We start from the raw sequence: 14,148 nt of genomic DNA, 5'->3' as shown, positions 1-14,148 counted from the left end.
CCAGATACACAACTTTCAAGTGCCATGAACAGAAGGATTTTATCAGATGCTAATTCGCTACTTCACTTAAAGATACAATGCAGAACCCATAGGTCAGAGCTTCTGGAGTCCATTTATTTTAATAAATATTTAAGGCAGACAAAGTTATATATTAAAAACACCCATGGACACACCACTCTGCTTAACAAATATTACCAATAAGCTTAAAACTCCTATGTATCTCTCCGAGTCCACATCCTTTTCTCCCCAACAGTAACCTCAATTTGGTATTTATCAATCTTCAGTCTTCTTAAACACCAACTGTAATTAAAGAAAAAAAAAAAGCCCCCATTTCTTACTCTCACACTATCATGTTTTAAATTCTTACTTTCTAAACTTTCTCTTCATTTTAAAACTCAGCTCATCACACATACCCAGTCCCAGCATTTTATTTCATCTTTGCGTTTTAATTCTTTCATCCATTATATGTATGATACTTTCCCTTTACATAAGTCATCTGCAAAATGTAGTCTATGGGCCTTCATGTCTTAATTATTTTAAAAAAACTAACCAGAATGGGGCTGAGGACAGAGCCCGTGGCAAAGCACTAGAGCCCTCCTCCCTGGCTGACAGGGATCCATTAAGCAGCCCACCCTGGGCATGGCCACAGCATCTGCTACAAATCCACGTAACCACACTGTCATCCCACACCTCTCCATCTCAGCCATAAGGGCATCGGGAAAACAAACCCTCATCTGATCACAAGTGGTCAGGCAATAAAGAACAGAATAATGACTCAATAATACTGGAGTCCCAGTTCTGACTAGCAAGAATACCATGGTTTTATTTTTGGCACGTCTGGTCCACAGCTGAGCCTGTCCATGACACTGGGTGGTGTCTGTCCATCTGTCTGTGCCAAAGGGAGTCTCAGCACTAGTCAATCAGGCAGAACAGACAGGGACAGACCAACATCCGCTGTAATGAAGGTAGGCAACAATTCTAATAGCTCCAGAGCACAGTATTTCTCCCATAGGCTCCTGGAATTCAGGGTTAAATAAAGTATAAGATAAGGGTGAACACACAGACACCCTCGTGGTTTATCGAAGGCACAGAGAGCTAACTAAACTGAACACAGAGCAGTTTACTCTGATATGTGGGATACATCAGCCCTTTTTCTTGTAAAAATTATAAAATGTAAAACCTTGTAGAAATTATGAAATGTAACTACCAGATGAGAGACTCACAGTAACTACGTCATTATTTCACTACATGCTACACAGCACTTGCCAAAGCATATTCAGTAGACTAGCAGCTCTCTAACTTTAGGAAAGGATTCTCAGGACTTCCCTGAGGTCCAGTAGTTAAAAATCTGCCTTGCAATGCAGAGGACATGGGTTCAATCCCTGGTCAGGAAATTAAGATCCCACACGCCAAGGGGCAACTAAGGCTCAAGCTGCAGCTAGAGAAGCCCATATTCCACAACCAGAGAAAAGTCCATGTGACCCAGCACAGTTAGATTAAACAAATAAATAAAAATCAAAAGGATTCCACAGTCACACAAGTTTGGAGAACACTGGTTTAAACAAAACTAAGCAAGACTCTTCACTGTGGGAACTTCTCAGAGCTTTTACTACATTGACATGTGCTGCCTATCTCTAAGGAGGAGATATAAGAAGCTGTGTTTCTCAAACATATCTGGCTCCTGAATTTTCCTAACAAGGAGTGTCTCGAAAGCCTAGTGCCCTCCAGAAGGCACCTTAGAGAATGCTGATATGCGTTATCAGTCAATAGATTAAAACACATGCTGGGCGCTCACCACACAACAGGCACTAAGGCCAGCAATTCTCATCCACTTTCCATCTTAACCTGCCTAACTGACACCTTTTGCAGGTAGGTAACACCCCACAGAGGTGCCCAGATTGGGGGCCACCTCCCCATGGCTGGGGAAGCTAGAAAGAAAAGTTCCAGTCTCCGCCTTCAGAGTTAGGCTGAATCACAAGACTAGCCCTGAGCCGGGGGTAATCTTTGTAATTCTGGAGTTTAGAAATTAGCCACAAGGCTGCACTTTGTTAGATGGAGCCAGGGAATCATCAGCGTCTCAGGAGAATCCAAATTCAGCGCTCACTGATTACAAACTAGAATATCCCAATTAAACTCAACATTCTAGATGAGGTTCTACCAGTACTAAACTGTACAAAGGTCAGCCACTTTAAAACGGAGAAACTTCTCACAGACTTTCAAGAGCTCTCAAATATGTCAGGCCTTATAAAAGTTGGGAGCTGAAAACTTTTTTTATATGTATCAGCTTCAAAGAAAACGCCAAGTAGTCTTAAATAACACAATCTAAAATCTGTACAACAGGATTATGGGATGAAAACCCTAGAATAAAAAGTTGATGTTTCAGTGCATCATCCCACCACTAACCCCCAAACCACAGGACTTCTTTTATAGAAAATAATATTCAGGATAAAGTTTAAACCCTGGATAACAAACAGTAAAGCTCTTTGAGGGATTTATAAAAGATTAGAGGTGAGAATAACTTCCAAAAAGGGATCAGGATTGTACTTACAATTAGGTATTAAACACAGAAACATGCCAACAATTTCTTTAGCAAACTGTAAAGGGAGGGCTGCCTTTTTATTGTTCTTTAAAGGAGAACAAAGATGACAGGGTTTAAGAATTTCTTTTAAGCCTGAAAGGGGAAAAAAAATCAACAAGAAAAAGACCTAGTTAAACTTTCACAAGTAAATTTTAGAGTCTCACCAAAAGGAAATCTAATTGTTTTGATTTCTTAAGTTACATTAAATCTAGAAAGTTTACAAGTCTGCATTTTCCAAAGGCCTAATGGTCTTTCTTTAATACACTGAGATTGGACTGGCCCTGCCCAGTAAAAGCCCCACTGAGTGAGCCTCAGCTGCAAGAATTTGCTAATAAAAGTGTCTCCATCATTTTGCTTTATAGCACCACTATGAATTGTAGCATTTAAAAAAAAAAAAAAAAAAAGCCCTTGGCTCAAAAACTAGCTTATTAACTCTGCCTGGATTAAGGTTACCAGTGGGGCCCACGACAGGGGAAAGTGTCATTGTTCCAGTCAAGCAAGGATGCACGAAGTCTACCTGGGGAGAGCACTGCTGATGTCCAGCTGCTAAATCCAGGAGACACTTTTCAATCCACCTCTCGGCTGACTCACAGTACCACTCATTACACTGGATCACCTCCACCTCCCTGTAAAATTCTCTTCCTTGGTTCAGAAACTATGCACGCTGGGTTTTCTTCCCACCTTACAGGTACTACCTTCTTAGTCTGCTTATCACCTAATCACTGTGGTATACCAGGCTCAATCTCCCAATCTCCTCCTCCGTCTACACTCGTGTCCCTGGTGAGCTAGCTGTTTCCTGGCTTTAAACATCATCCATGTGCTGACGGCTTCCAGATTTACATCTTCAGTCCTAAGTGCAACCCAGAACTCACCTGCAGCTTTACATCCAAACACTGATCTTTGCTCATCCCACCACTTTCCCCTCCATCAGGAATGGCAACCTCACCCCCGGCTGCTCAGGCCAAACACCCTGGAGTGCTGTTGACTCTTCTTTCCCTCCCCACATCCAACACATCAGCAACCCTAACTGTCCACTTTCACCAGCCAGTCCTGATCCAAACCATCATGAGCGCTTATGGGGGTGTGTGTGTATGTGTGCGCACATGTGTGCTCAGTTGTGTCCAACTCTTTGCAACCCCATGGACTCTAGCTCCTCCGTCCGTGAAATCTTCCAGGCAAGAGCATGGAAGCAGGTTGCCATTTGTTACTTCAGGCCATCTTCCAACCCAAGGATGGAACCAGAGACTCCGGCATCTCTGCACTGGCAGGCAGACTCTTCACCACTAGCGCCACCCGGGAAGCCCCCCTGTGTGCTCCTGGCAGCCTTCAAACTGGTCTCCTTGCTGCAGGTCTTGTCCCCCAGTGTATTCTCCACTTGGCAGTCCAAACGATCCCTTTTAACACATAGGTCAGACCTATCACTCCTCGGATTAAAACGCTTCAATGGCTTCCCATCTCATTCAGAACCCAAGTTCAAATTCCTTTTATTCAAGTTCCACAGATTAAGTGCCTTTCGAGTTGGGAACATCTCAGCTTTTCTTCCCTGGAGAAGGAAATGGCAACCCACTCCAGTACCCTTGCCTGGAAAATCTCATGGACAGAGGAACCTGGTAGGCTACAGTCCATGGGGTCGCAAAGAGTCAGACATGACTAAGCAACTTCACTTTCTTTCTTTCTGCTTCTCTTAGCCCTGTCTACTCACTGTATTAGTCCTCTATTAGTTTTCTACTGATCTTCTAACTACTTACCACACTTAAGGCTTAAAATAACACACATTTATTCTCTGACAGTTCTGGAGGCCAAAAGTCTAAAATCAAGGTGCTAGGGAAATTCCCTGGCTGTCCAGTGATGAGGGCTCCATGCTTCCACTGCAGGGGGCAGGGGTTCAAGGGGTCAGGGAACTAAGACCCCACAGGATGCATGGTCCAGTCAAAAAACAAAACAGTAAAAAAGTAAAAGTGTTGGCAGCCAGGTTGCATTCCTTCTGGAGGTTTCAAGCAACAATCTGTTTCTTTACCTCTTCCAGGTTTGAGAGGCCACCTACATTCCTTGGCTTAGGGCCCCTTCCTCCATTTTCAAAGCCAGAAACATGGCATAAAGCCAGAAACATTGCATCTCCTCTTCTTGCGGACCTCCTGCCTCCTGCTATGGAGCTTTGCAATTACACTGAACTCACCTGGATAATCCAAGATCACTCAATGTCAAGATCCTTAACATACATCTGCAAAGGTCCCTTTACCACAAAAGGTAACACATTCTCATCACAGGTCTGAGGATGAGCACATGCACATCTCTGGGAGACCGATACTCAGTTACCACAGTCTAGCCAACTCTGACCTTCCTGCTATTCTCAAACACAACAGCTGCACTCACCTCCGGGCCTTTGCACCTGTGATTCACCTCTACCAGAGACCCGTCCAGCTTCCTGCTTCCCTCCTTTCAGTCTGAACAGAACGGTCCCCTTCTCTGTGACATCTTCCTAACACTTAGAAGTGGAACCCCAACATCGTCTCTGCTGGTCTCTTTTCTCCACAGCACTTACCACCACCCGATATACTCTATATTCAATGCTATATTTACTGCACATAATTTTAAAGCCTTCTAAAAGGTGGGGGAATGGGGTTTCTCTTTTGTTCACTGCTGTGCTCACTGTCTAGAACAGTACATACCTGGCACATAGCAGGCCCTGTGTAAAAGACTGAATGAGAAGAATAAGTCCAACACTGTTTGCCACTTTAAAAAACTGGATTGTTTTTACTTTCAAAGGTCAGCTCCTGGCATGTGCTGTCCTCAAAAGGCTCTGACTTTCTTATTCAAGTATAATCTCTTGCTTGTTTTTTCTCATTTAAATTTTAATATGGAAAATGTCCACCACACAAAACTGAACAGTATAAAACAACTCTCAAGTCTCGCCCCCCCCCCCCCCCCCACCGCCAACTCCATTCAAATGATTATCAACACTTCACTGTCCCTGTTTCATCGAGGCTCCCCATCTTCTTTCTGGAGCTGCTCTGCTTTTCCCTAAGCCCATTTAGAGGCAGCAGCCATTGCAACCTGGCAAATTAAAAGGAAACGTCTGTGGATGCTTGGGTGTCAGATGCGCACAAGCCTCCCTGAAAGGCGTCTGGGGGCAAAGGTGAAGTTAGGAACTGAGGGAACTCTGCCAGCAACCGCAGGTCCTCAGCATCATTTCTGCTCTGAAAAATCGACCCAGAGCGCCTGGCTCTGAATCCCTAACTTTTAAACCTGTCATTAAGATCTGCAGCTAGAAAAAGTCTGGTTTTAGCTTCTCTTATTTGGACATCTGGGAAGATCATAAGATCACATTTTCCTTAATACTTGAAATATCATAATCTAATAGACTAGGCTTTAGTTCCAGAAGTACTTCTTTATTTTGGTAACACCTACTTCTTGCTTGCCAATTTTTATCATAAATCTTAAGTTTTTAACCTCTCCATCTTCCCTCTTTTTCTTGATTACATTCTTTAAGCATTTTTCTATGTTTTACTTGAAAAGCATGACCTTTTTGCCTTTGCAGCTCTACTGCTAAAATTACACATTAGGAAATACACATAACTAAAATGTATATTAGAGCTGAAAATGAAAAAATAAAATTACAGGGCTTCCCTGGTGGCTCCATGATAAAGAATCCACCTGCCCGTGCAGGAGGCATGGGTTTGATCCCTGGTCTAGGAAGATCCCACATGCCAGGAAGCAGCTAAGCCCGTGCAGCACAAGTGCTGAGACTGAGCGCCCCAGAGTCCTTGCTCCACAAGAGACACCGCTGCAGCGAGAAGCCTGTGGGGCGCGAGAGTAGCCCCCGCCTCATCGCAACTAGAGAAGAGCCCGTGCAGCAACAAAGACCCACTGCAGCTAAAAATAAACAAAAATTTTTCACAATGAAATCTCTAAAAAGTTGTTTAAATAAAATAAAATTACAGAGATAGAGAATAAATTCAAGGTTTCCAGGGGTTAGTGAAGGGGAAGGGTGTGGCTATAAAACAGTAGCAGGAATTCTTGTGATGAAAGTTCTGTATCTTGACTGTGTGGTCACTCAAATCTACACACATGATAAAACCACACAGAACCAAATACACACAAATAAGTGTGTGTTAAACTGGTGAAATTTGAATAAGCTCTGCGGACTTCGCAAATGTCAATCCCTGGTTTTGATACCATGGGACAATTTTCCAAGACACTGATAATGGAGGAACTGGGGGAAGGGTACACAGAACTTCTCTGCACTGTATTTTGCAACTACCTATGAATTTAAAATTAAAGTGTTTTAAATGAACACTTGTACATACTTAAAAACCTTTACTCCTTAGAATTATCCAGTAATATAATAGCACTTACTTTTTTCTCATAAAAAACAAACAATTCTGTAATTCTGAAATCAACAATTTTGTCATTGTTATCCATTTTAAAATATTACGTTGGAAAGATTGAAATTCTGTGGACATACACACACGCATACAAAGAACATAAAATTGCAAGCAGCAAAATGATAAACTGCTCAATGAGCTGTCCCATGCATAACTGCTTACTAAAGGTCACACTGTTTGAGATACCTCAGCATGAGACTCTCCCACAGAGATATAAAACCCTTGAGGGCCAGGTATGGACAGCAAGAAGCTAGGGAGGCCAGTATCCAGAGTCCACAGGGTCACAGACTAACGTGGGGGGACTTCAGTTTTGAAGCATCAAGCTTCACAAAGCAAAAAGGAGACGAAGTCAGAGCCAAATCAATTCTCCAAGTCTGTGGCATAATGAAATCTCAGAAGTCCTCCCCAACCAGGGTTCCTTACTGTGAGTCAGTTACCAATTTGGCATAAAGATCTAAGCAAACAGGTTTTCTCCAAGGGCACACATATAGTTCATAGTGCCAATTCCCCATAACTGGCCCAACCAATTTCACTCAAATCCCAAGGCGGCTAGATTAAAAGAGAACCAGAGGAAAACAGCAAGGTGGAGAGAGCTAGCCCCCTCTAAAATAAAATCATAAAGCAGCAGGACGTTCCACTGAACAGAAGGCCCTTTCCCCTGTTTCAAAAATAAAAACACCGTGAGAAACAAATGGAAATGCTACTTATTTTTATTACTTTGGTGTTTTATTTTAATGCTTGAAAAAAAAAAAACAAATCCAAGTCTACAAACTACTGGCCATCCATTGTCCTCTTCGTGCAAAAGCTCAGAAAACAAACATAAAAAATCCCTAGCTTCGCAGATCACAGCCACCTCAGGGGCTCTGGTTAGGGATATTTTCTATTCTTACACATGTGCTTTAAAAGAGGAATCGGGTGGAGAGGGAGGTGGGAGGGGGGATCGGGATGGGGAATAAGTGTAAATCTATGGCTGATTCATATCAATGAAAAAAAAAAAAGAAAAAAAAAATTAGGTTCAACAACAACAAAAATCCATATCCAACTGGCCCAAGAGGAAAGAATTCTGGTGGACAACTGGACTACTGTGTTGCAAATTAAACTGTTCACACCTGCAGAATAATCTCACCAGCATAACCAATCTACCCTGGAATGCAGCCCCACTGTACCAAAAGGGGGATCTCTTCTTCCACCAGATCCTATCTTTCCACTGATAAACTCTCTGGATGAGAAAACCAGCAGCAGATGTGAAAGCCACATGGCCCTCTACAAAGCGGGAGAGCAAAAAGCAATGTTAAAAGAAATGATTCCTTAAACAGCAGCTCCCTATCAAGAATGAAGATTTTATCACCGAACGCTGACTTTGTGGAAAGCAAGCTATTAGACACTGTTCTAAGGCTTCAGCTAACAGCATCCAGCTGAAATCCAGGAGCTGGACTCACTTAGCTACGCCCTTGTTTTCAATTCTTGGGATAGGGCCAATATGTAAAGTTAGAATATAACAAATCCAACTGCCAAGGGAAAGAAGACAATGTAGGTACTCTTACTTAATGCAATCAATAGGCTCTGAGCACAGTTTATACTGCGAAGATTTTTATTTTGTGAATTTTACCCTTTGAATAATTTCTTCCTAATGATTTCCACACTCTCCATCAAAAAATATTAGCCAACATCCCCTTTTAACTGATGCTGTGGCAATCAAAAATCCTGAAAACTTTCTCAAATTCATATTTAAGTAGAAAAACATTTTGATTAAGCAAACTGCTTCATAACAGGGTAAAATCATAATAGGGAAGTAGAGTAAAACCAGAAACTCTCTGTCTTGTATTCTGTTGTCATTTCACTGAACTGCCATGGGGTCAGCCAGCTCTAGAGTCTAAGTTTGGGCACAGTTTTCACCACTCTCAAACTGCCTTAATATTTTTAACTTCACATTCATGGCAGTGTTTTAGATTTTTAATGTGTAGTTTTTCTACCAGTTAATGTCTTTTTTTTTTTTTGGCCACATGACCCAACATGTAGAATCTGAGTTCCCTGATCAGGGATTGAATCCGCACCCCTTAGAGCGGAAGTGTGGAGTCTTAACCGCTGGACCTCCAGGTAAGTCCTTCCTACCACCCAGTTTCACCAAATTCTTTCTCCTAAAGGTATAGCGACTTGTGTCAAAGGCATTATAGGATCTACAGATGGGAAACGGTAACCACTAAACAGATGACTTTTTTGGCTGATGTGGGCCATGGATACTCCAGTGTCTTCTGGGAAATACAGCTGTCCGTGAAAAGCCAAGTGATCAGCAATCACATTAACTCTTCACCAAGAAGAGAATACAAGACCAACTTTAATGCCATAAATGCCTGCCTCTTAAAGCATGGCCAAAGCCACACCGGCTTCAGCTTGTAGAAATGCAGACTAGTATGGGCCACACCCCAGACCTCCTGAATCTGAAACTGCGTTTTATCCAGACCCGCTGTGATCTGTGCACACAATAAAGTCCGGCCTAAACTATCTGCCACCATCCCACTCCACCAGCATGTGGCCCAGAGCAGGCACGAGATGGGGGACGCTGATCTGCAATTCCCTCAGTGGGTCTCACTTCTCACATGCCTCTCGCCTCACTGCATGGAATTCGGGTGTCTGAAGGGTAATTTGGACCGTACAGTGGAACATGATGTCACTGTTTTGTCCCCAGGCTGACCCTCAGCTCCCAACCTAACGGCTGGCTTGATTGAACCAAGGCCTCACACCTTTGCATCAGAAACAGTGAGGACATTAACAGCTCTGGAGAGCTCAGAAAGGCGAGCACAATGCTGTCAGCCTTGAGCACGCTGCCACGGGTCAGCCATAACTCAGACTGCAGGAGGAACGCAGCACTGGGGCCGTCGGTCACGAAAAGATCAACACCACGTGGGGATGTGGAACACGATCATTTAAGTTCAAGGTTGCTTTCCTTCAAGCAAAGCTGCTATCCAATTCGTTAACTATGTGGAGTCTGTCATTCTGTAAAGTACACTTCTATTATGGAGGAGTTTCCCACAGTTGAATTACACACGGAAGTAAATCCTGACAGCTTACCTGTGCACACCGTCCTAGTTCTCTCCTGTTCAGATACTGAAATATATTGATTGCCAACTCATAAGGCAGTTGGATGTCAAAGAAGGGAACATCATCCATTTCATTCTGAGGAGGAAAAAAAGAAAAGAAATATTAAAATTCTGAGACATGAAAATGCAGGCCCTTTAAATGATCAGCAATGGCCTTAGGTGGTGACAAGAGAGACAATGCTGATACCAAGGAGAAGCAAAGTGTTCTCACTATTCCATGGAGCACAGTCATAGAACTCATTCAGACCTTATAGCCACTCTCAAATCTCTGACCCCCACATTCATGTGAGGTCTCCTCAAATCCACCTATAAACTCCACAAGACCATGTCACATAACGAATCAAAAAGGAGTGGCAGGGGCGCCACGGCAATCAGTGCAGAGGCCTGTGGAAAGCCTCTCAACATAGTGGCAGGAAGCCAAGAAAGAGCCTTGAAACCAAGGAGGCAAGCCACTGATCCTTCCAGGACAACTGCTCCTGTTCCCCAACCTAGACGGGAGTGCGTGTCCATAGCAGAGAAACGCTGACCGAGGTCACTGCAGTGTTTCCTCCAAGAAGAGGGGGACAGGGCTGTGAACGTGAGCAGAAAGTACACAAACGAGGCGCGGCTCCTGCGTAAGGTGAGCACGTCCCCCCTGGCCGCAGGAGAAGCGCAGGTTTCCTAACGCACTGGGGGGCTTGCGCTGGTGAACCGAGCGAGCCAGTGCAAACAAAGCAGTTTCTTCTTCGGTGTCATTTATGAACGCGGAGAAATTAGAGCTCGCCTGCCTTTGGATAAGCAATTAGGGATGAGGTAACAGGCTTTATCTGAGAGATAAGGCTGTCATGACGATCCTGGTAGCACAAAGAAATATGAGCATGAAACAGGAAAAAGGCCAAGTGTGCACATGTATCCCTCTGCCTGTTCCTGAATCCACCTGCCAAAGCTCGATTTAGAGTAGGCTCCTGTGAAGCTGGGGAAAGCGGCACTCTTTGTCCCAACAGAACTTGCTTCATTCACTTCTAGTAAGCTCTGGCTGACATCAGTGACTTACTGGATACAAACAAAAGTATTAATTCACCACTCAAATGCAACAGTTGTACACTGTAAGGCTGCATGGAAAATCTCGGCATGCTAAGGCACCAAGAATCAGGGTGAAGATTTTTCTGGAATTGTGTTTCCATTCATCTAGGACTCTCAGGGCTCAGAGTACCCAGGGCATAAGGAGGTAATGTATTCAACTGCAAAAACAGTACAAGGCTAATAAGCATGAAGGCCAAGAAGGCTCTCTAGAGGGAAAGGGAGGGAGGGCTGACAGTTCTCGGCGGGTAAAGGAGGAACAGAATGTTAAGTCAGGACAGAAGTGTTGGCTGTACCGAAAACAACGGGGAAAAAAAGAATCTGCAAGTGTAACTGGAAGACAAAAGGGATCCCTGCCTAAAAAAATACAGGAAAGTCACTGGTCAGGCTAGGTCCCCTCCTACAGCTAATCGACTTTACCCATCGAGAAAAAGAGGCATCACTTTCTCTCTGCCCAGATCCAACTTCAGATGCCTTATTATAACGGTGGAGGGAGTCAACGAAAGCTGCACACGTTACAAGACTGTCATTCACAACCCTGGACTTCCTTTTCTTTTTTGGATTATTTGACTACAGTGCGGTGGAGAAGTCTATCTTAACCATTCAGTAGAGAAGCAAGAGAAAAAAATAAATGTTCCCTGTCCTATACAAGCAGAATAAAGGCAAAGTCCGCATTCATGCAAACTGAACTCATAATTAGCTTTTTTTTTTTTTTTAATCCACTGCCAGCAACATGCCAGGCACTGTTTTCTTCGATCATCCCTTCAGAACTCCCTACAAACTGGTGTCTGGATTTGACATGACTGGGATGAAGAGTGAGAAATCATCTCTATTTTTTAGTTTTGTTGGTGCACAAAAGCCACACTTCTGGTGGCAGGTGCCTGCTCCCTTTTGCCTATTCGGTTGGCCAGTTCTCTCTTCTCCTCCTAGAAAATAAGGCCTCTGCCTTAGCACACTCCAGACTGCCACCATCCGTCTGACACCAGTGACCTCTGCGATGCAGTACCACCTGGGGGCTTAGAGTTCAGATTCCAACTGGTTGTCCTAGCTCTGCCATCTCACTAGCCATGAGACCAGGCTACACGCAACTGATTCTCAGCTTCCTCATCTGTGAAACAGATGTGAGCATACCTACTGTGTCATTCACAGGGCAGTTATAAGGATAAAATGAAATAATTCATGGAAAGGACTTGGCACAAGTACCCAAGGCTAAGCATGCAATCATCAATTGTTACAATTACTGTTTTCTTTCCTTAAATGGTATATCCCAGGCCCCTTTTTTTCCTTCAACAAGTATTTGTTGAGGTCCACATTCCACTTTGCCCCCCACATAAGCTTGTTTACACAGAAAGTTGTCTCCCCTTGTCACACAATAAGCAGATGACGGTCGACAACAGTGGAAAGGAACGGTAGAGCAGAGGCTGTCACTCAGGAGTCTGAACACTGAAAATATCCACACAACAAGGTCTCTTCCAAAACGGCTTTTAAAAAGAATCATCAGGGCTTCCCTGGTGGCTCAGTGGTGAGGACTCTGCCTGCCAATGCAGGAGACATGAGTTCGATCCCTGGTCCAGGAAGATCCCACCTGTCATAGAGCAACTAGGCCCATGTGCCACAGCTATGGAGTCCATGCTCCACAATGAGAGAAGATAACACACCACAGCTAGAGAGGAGCCCCCGCTCACAACAACTAGAGAAAAGTCCGTGCAACAACAAAGATCCAGTACGACCAAACATAAAATAAATAAATTTTTTAAAAACAGAATCATCAATCCTAGACAGTTATACCACAGTAATAACTACAGAAGTATCTGCTCCAGTGCTCACTGGATGAAGATGAGGAGGCCAGCAGGGTGTGAACCACCAGTCAGGGGTGTCAGGGCTCCCACACCAACAAACACTCAGAGACGGCACACTGGTCTCACTGCTGACACACAGTTCTGATGGTTCTTGATCACTTACCAGTTCTAGAGGGTAACAATTGCTTCGAAGCACTGAATTATAATTATGTAAGCACCAATAGCACAAAGCCAACTCTTTTTTTAATCACTGTGCTCTGAGAATTATTATCTAAATTTCAAAATGATGGTCAATCCCAAACAGATCAAGTGCCAGACTCTTATGTAAACGAACTTCCCTGTTGCTACCACTGGCTGGGAATGGCAGGAAAAAGCATAAGAGAAACCAATATATTAAAGAGAGGTCCACATCCCCACATCTTAAGAAATATGTAGACCCACAAGGTCAGGAGACCAAATGCTGCAGCTTCCTGTTGCAAACTTGGAATCTTTCTGGCAAGACATTCTCTCATTGGCTCTTGTAGTGGAGGCTGTGATGGGTCACTCAGTTTCCCTGTCGGGGTCCACGACACTTATCCCCCGCTCCGAGGCCCAGGATGCTGCCTGCCACTGGCTCATAGCTGCGTCCTTTCCCAGGCACGCCCTGGGGCAAACAAGCTGCCTCATTCCAGGCCACACTCCCTCTTCAAGGGCAGTGTGCAGCCAATGACCTTTCAATGGCTGAGTAAAAAGGCCTCAATATGGGACCCCTTAGCAAGGCCAACCCAGGAAACCACCTGCATGCAAACCTCTATCTCAGAGTCTGTTTCACGGAAAATCCTACCTTTATTCCCAAGCAGCCCTGTGTTCAACACATTCCCAAGAGTTCTTATGCACAACTCCAGTGTCATTAAGCTAGGCAACCTACTTCACTTTCCACTAAGGAGGCAAAAGAGTACGTTAGAGTGACATTATTACATCAAAAACCAAAAAACTACAGAGGAGCTTCAAGGTTAAGTAAATCACTCATAAACTTCACTTTGTTTTTACTAGTAACATACCACTTGGGAAACACCTTACGAAACATTGAGAGTTATGAGCATGTTTGATCCTGTGGTTGAAAATGCAACCCTTTTACAGGTACAGCATGACTGGACAAGCAGATAGAGCCCCATCCTGGACTGAGGCTGCAGTCCACTAGCCACGTATACATTAACCACAGCAGCAGGAAGGTCCTCAGTGTTCTCATT

The 14,148-nt window shown here is 43.9% G+C and overlaps 1 protein-coding gene across 1 annotated transcript in view; it reads right to left on the bottom strand.

Moving 5' to 3' along the window:
• FBXW8 (F-box and WD repeat domain containing 8) overlaps positions 1–14,148 on the bottom strand; it is a 112,649-nt gene that overhangs the window by 85,207 nt on the left and 13,294 nt on the right. Inside the window, exon 2 of the mRNA XM_043901771.1 lies at positions 10,033–10,137. Coding sequence (XP_043757706.1) covers positions 10,033–10,137 — 105 coding nt within the window. The remainder of the gene's footprint in view (positions 1–10,032; positions 10,138–14,148) is intronic.

The sequence above is a fragment of the Cervus elaphus genome, chromosome 5, assembly GCF_910594005.1.
Source record: "Cervus elaphus chromosome 5, mCerEla1.1, whole genome shotgun sequence".
Taxonomy (NCBI): domain Eukaryota; kingdom Metazoa; phylum Chordata; class Mammalia; order Artiodactyla; family Cervidae; genus Cervus; species Cervus elaphus.
Note: the sequence above shows the minus strand (reverse complement) of the source record. Positions and strands in the feature narration are given on the sequence as shown.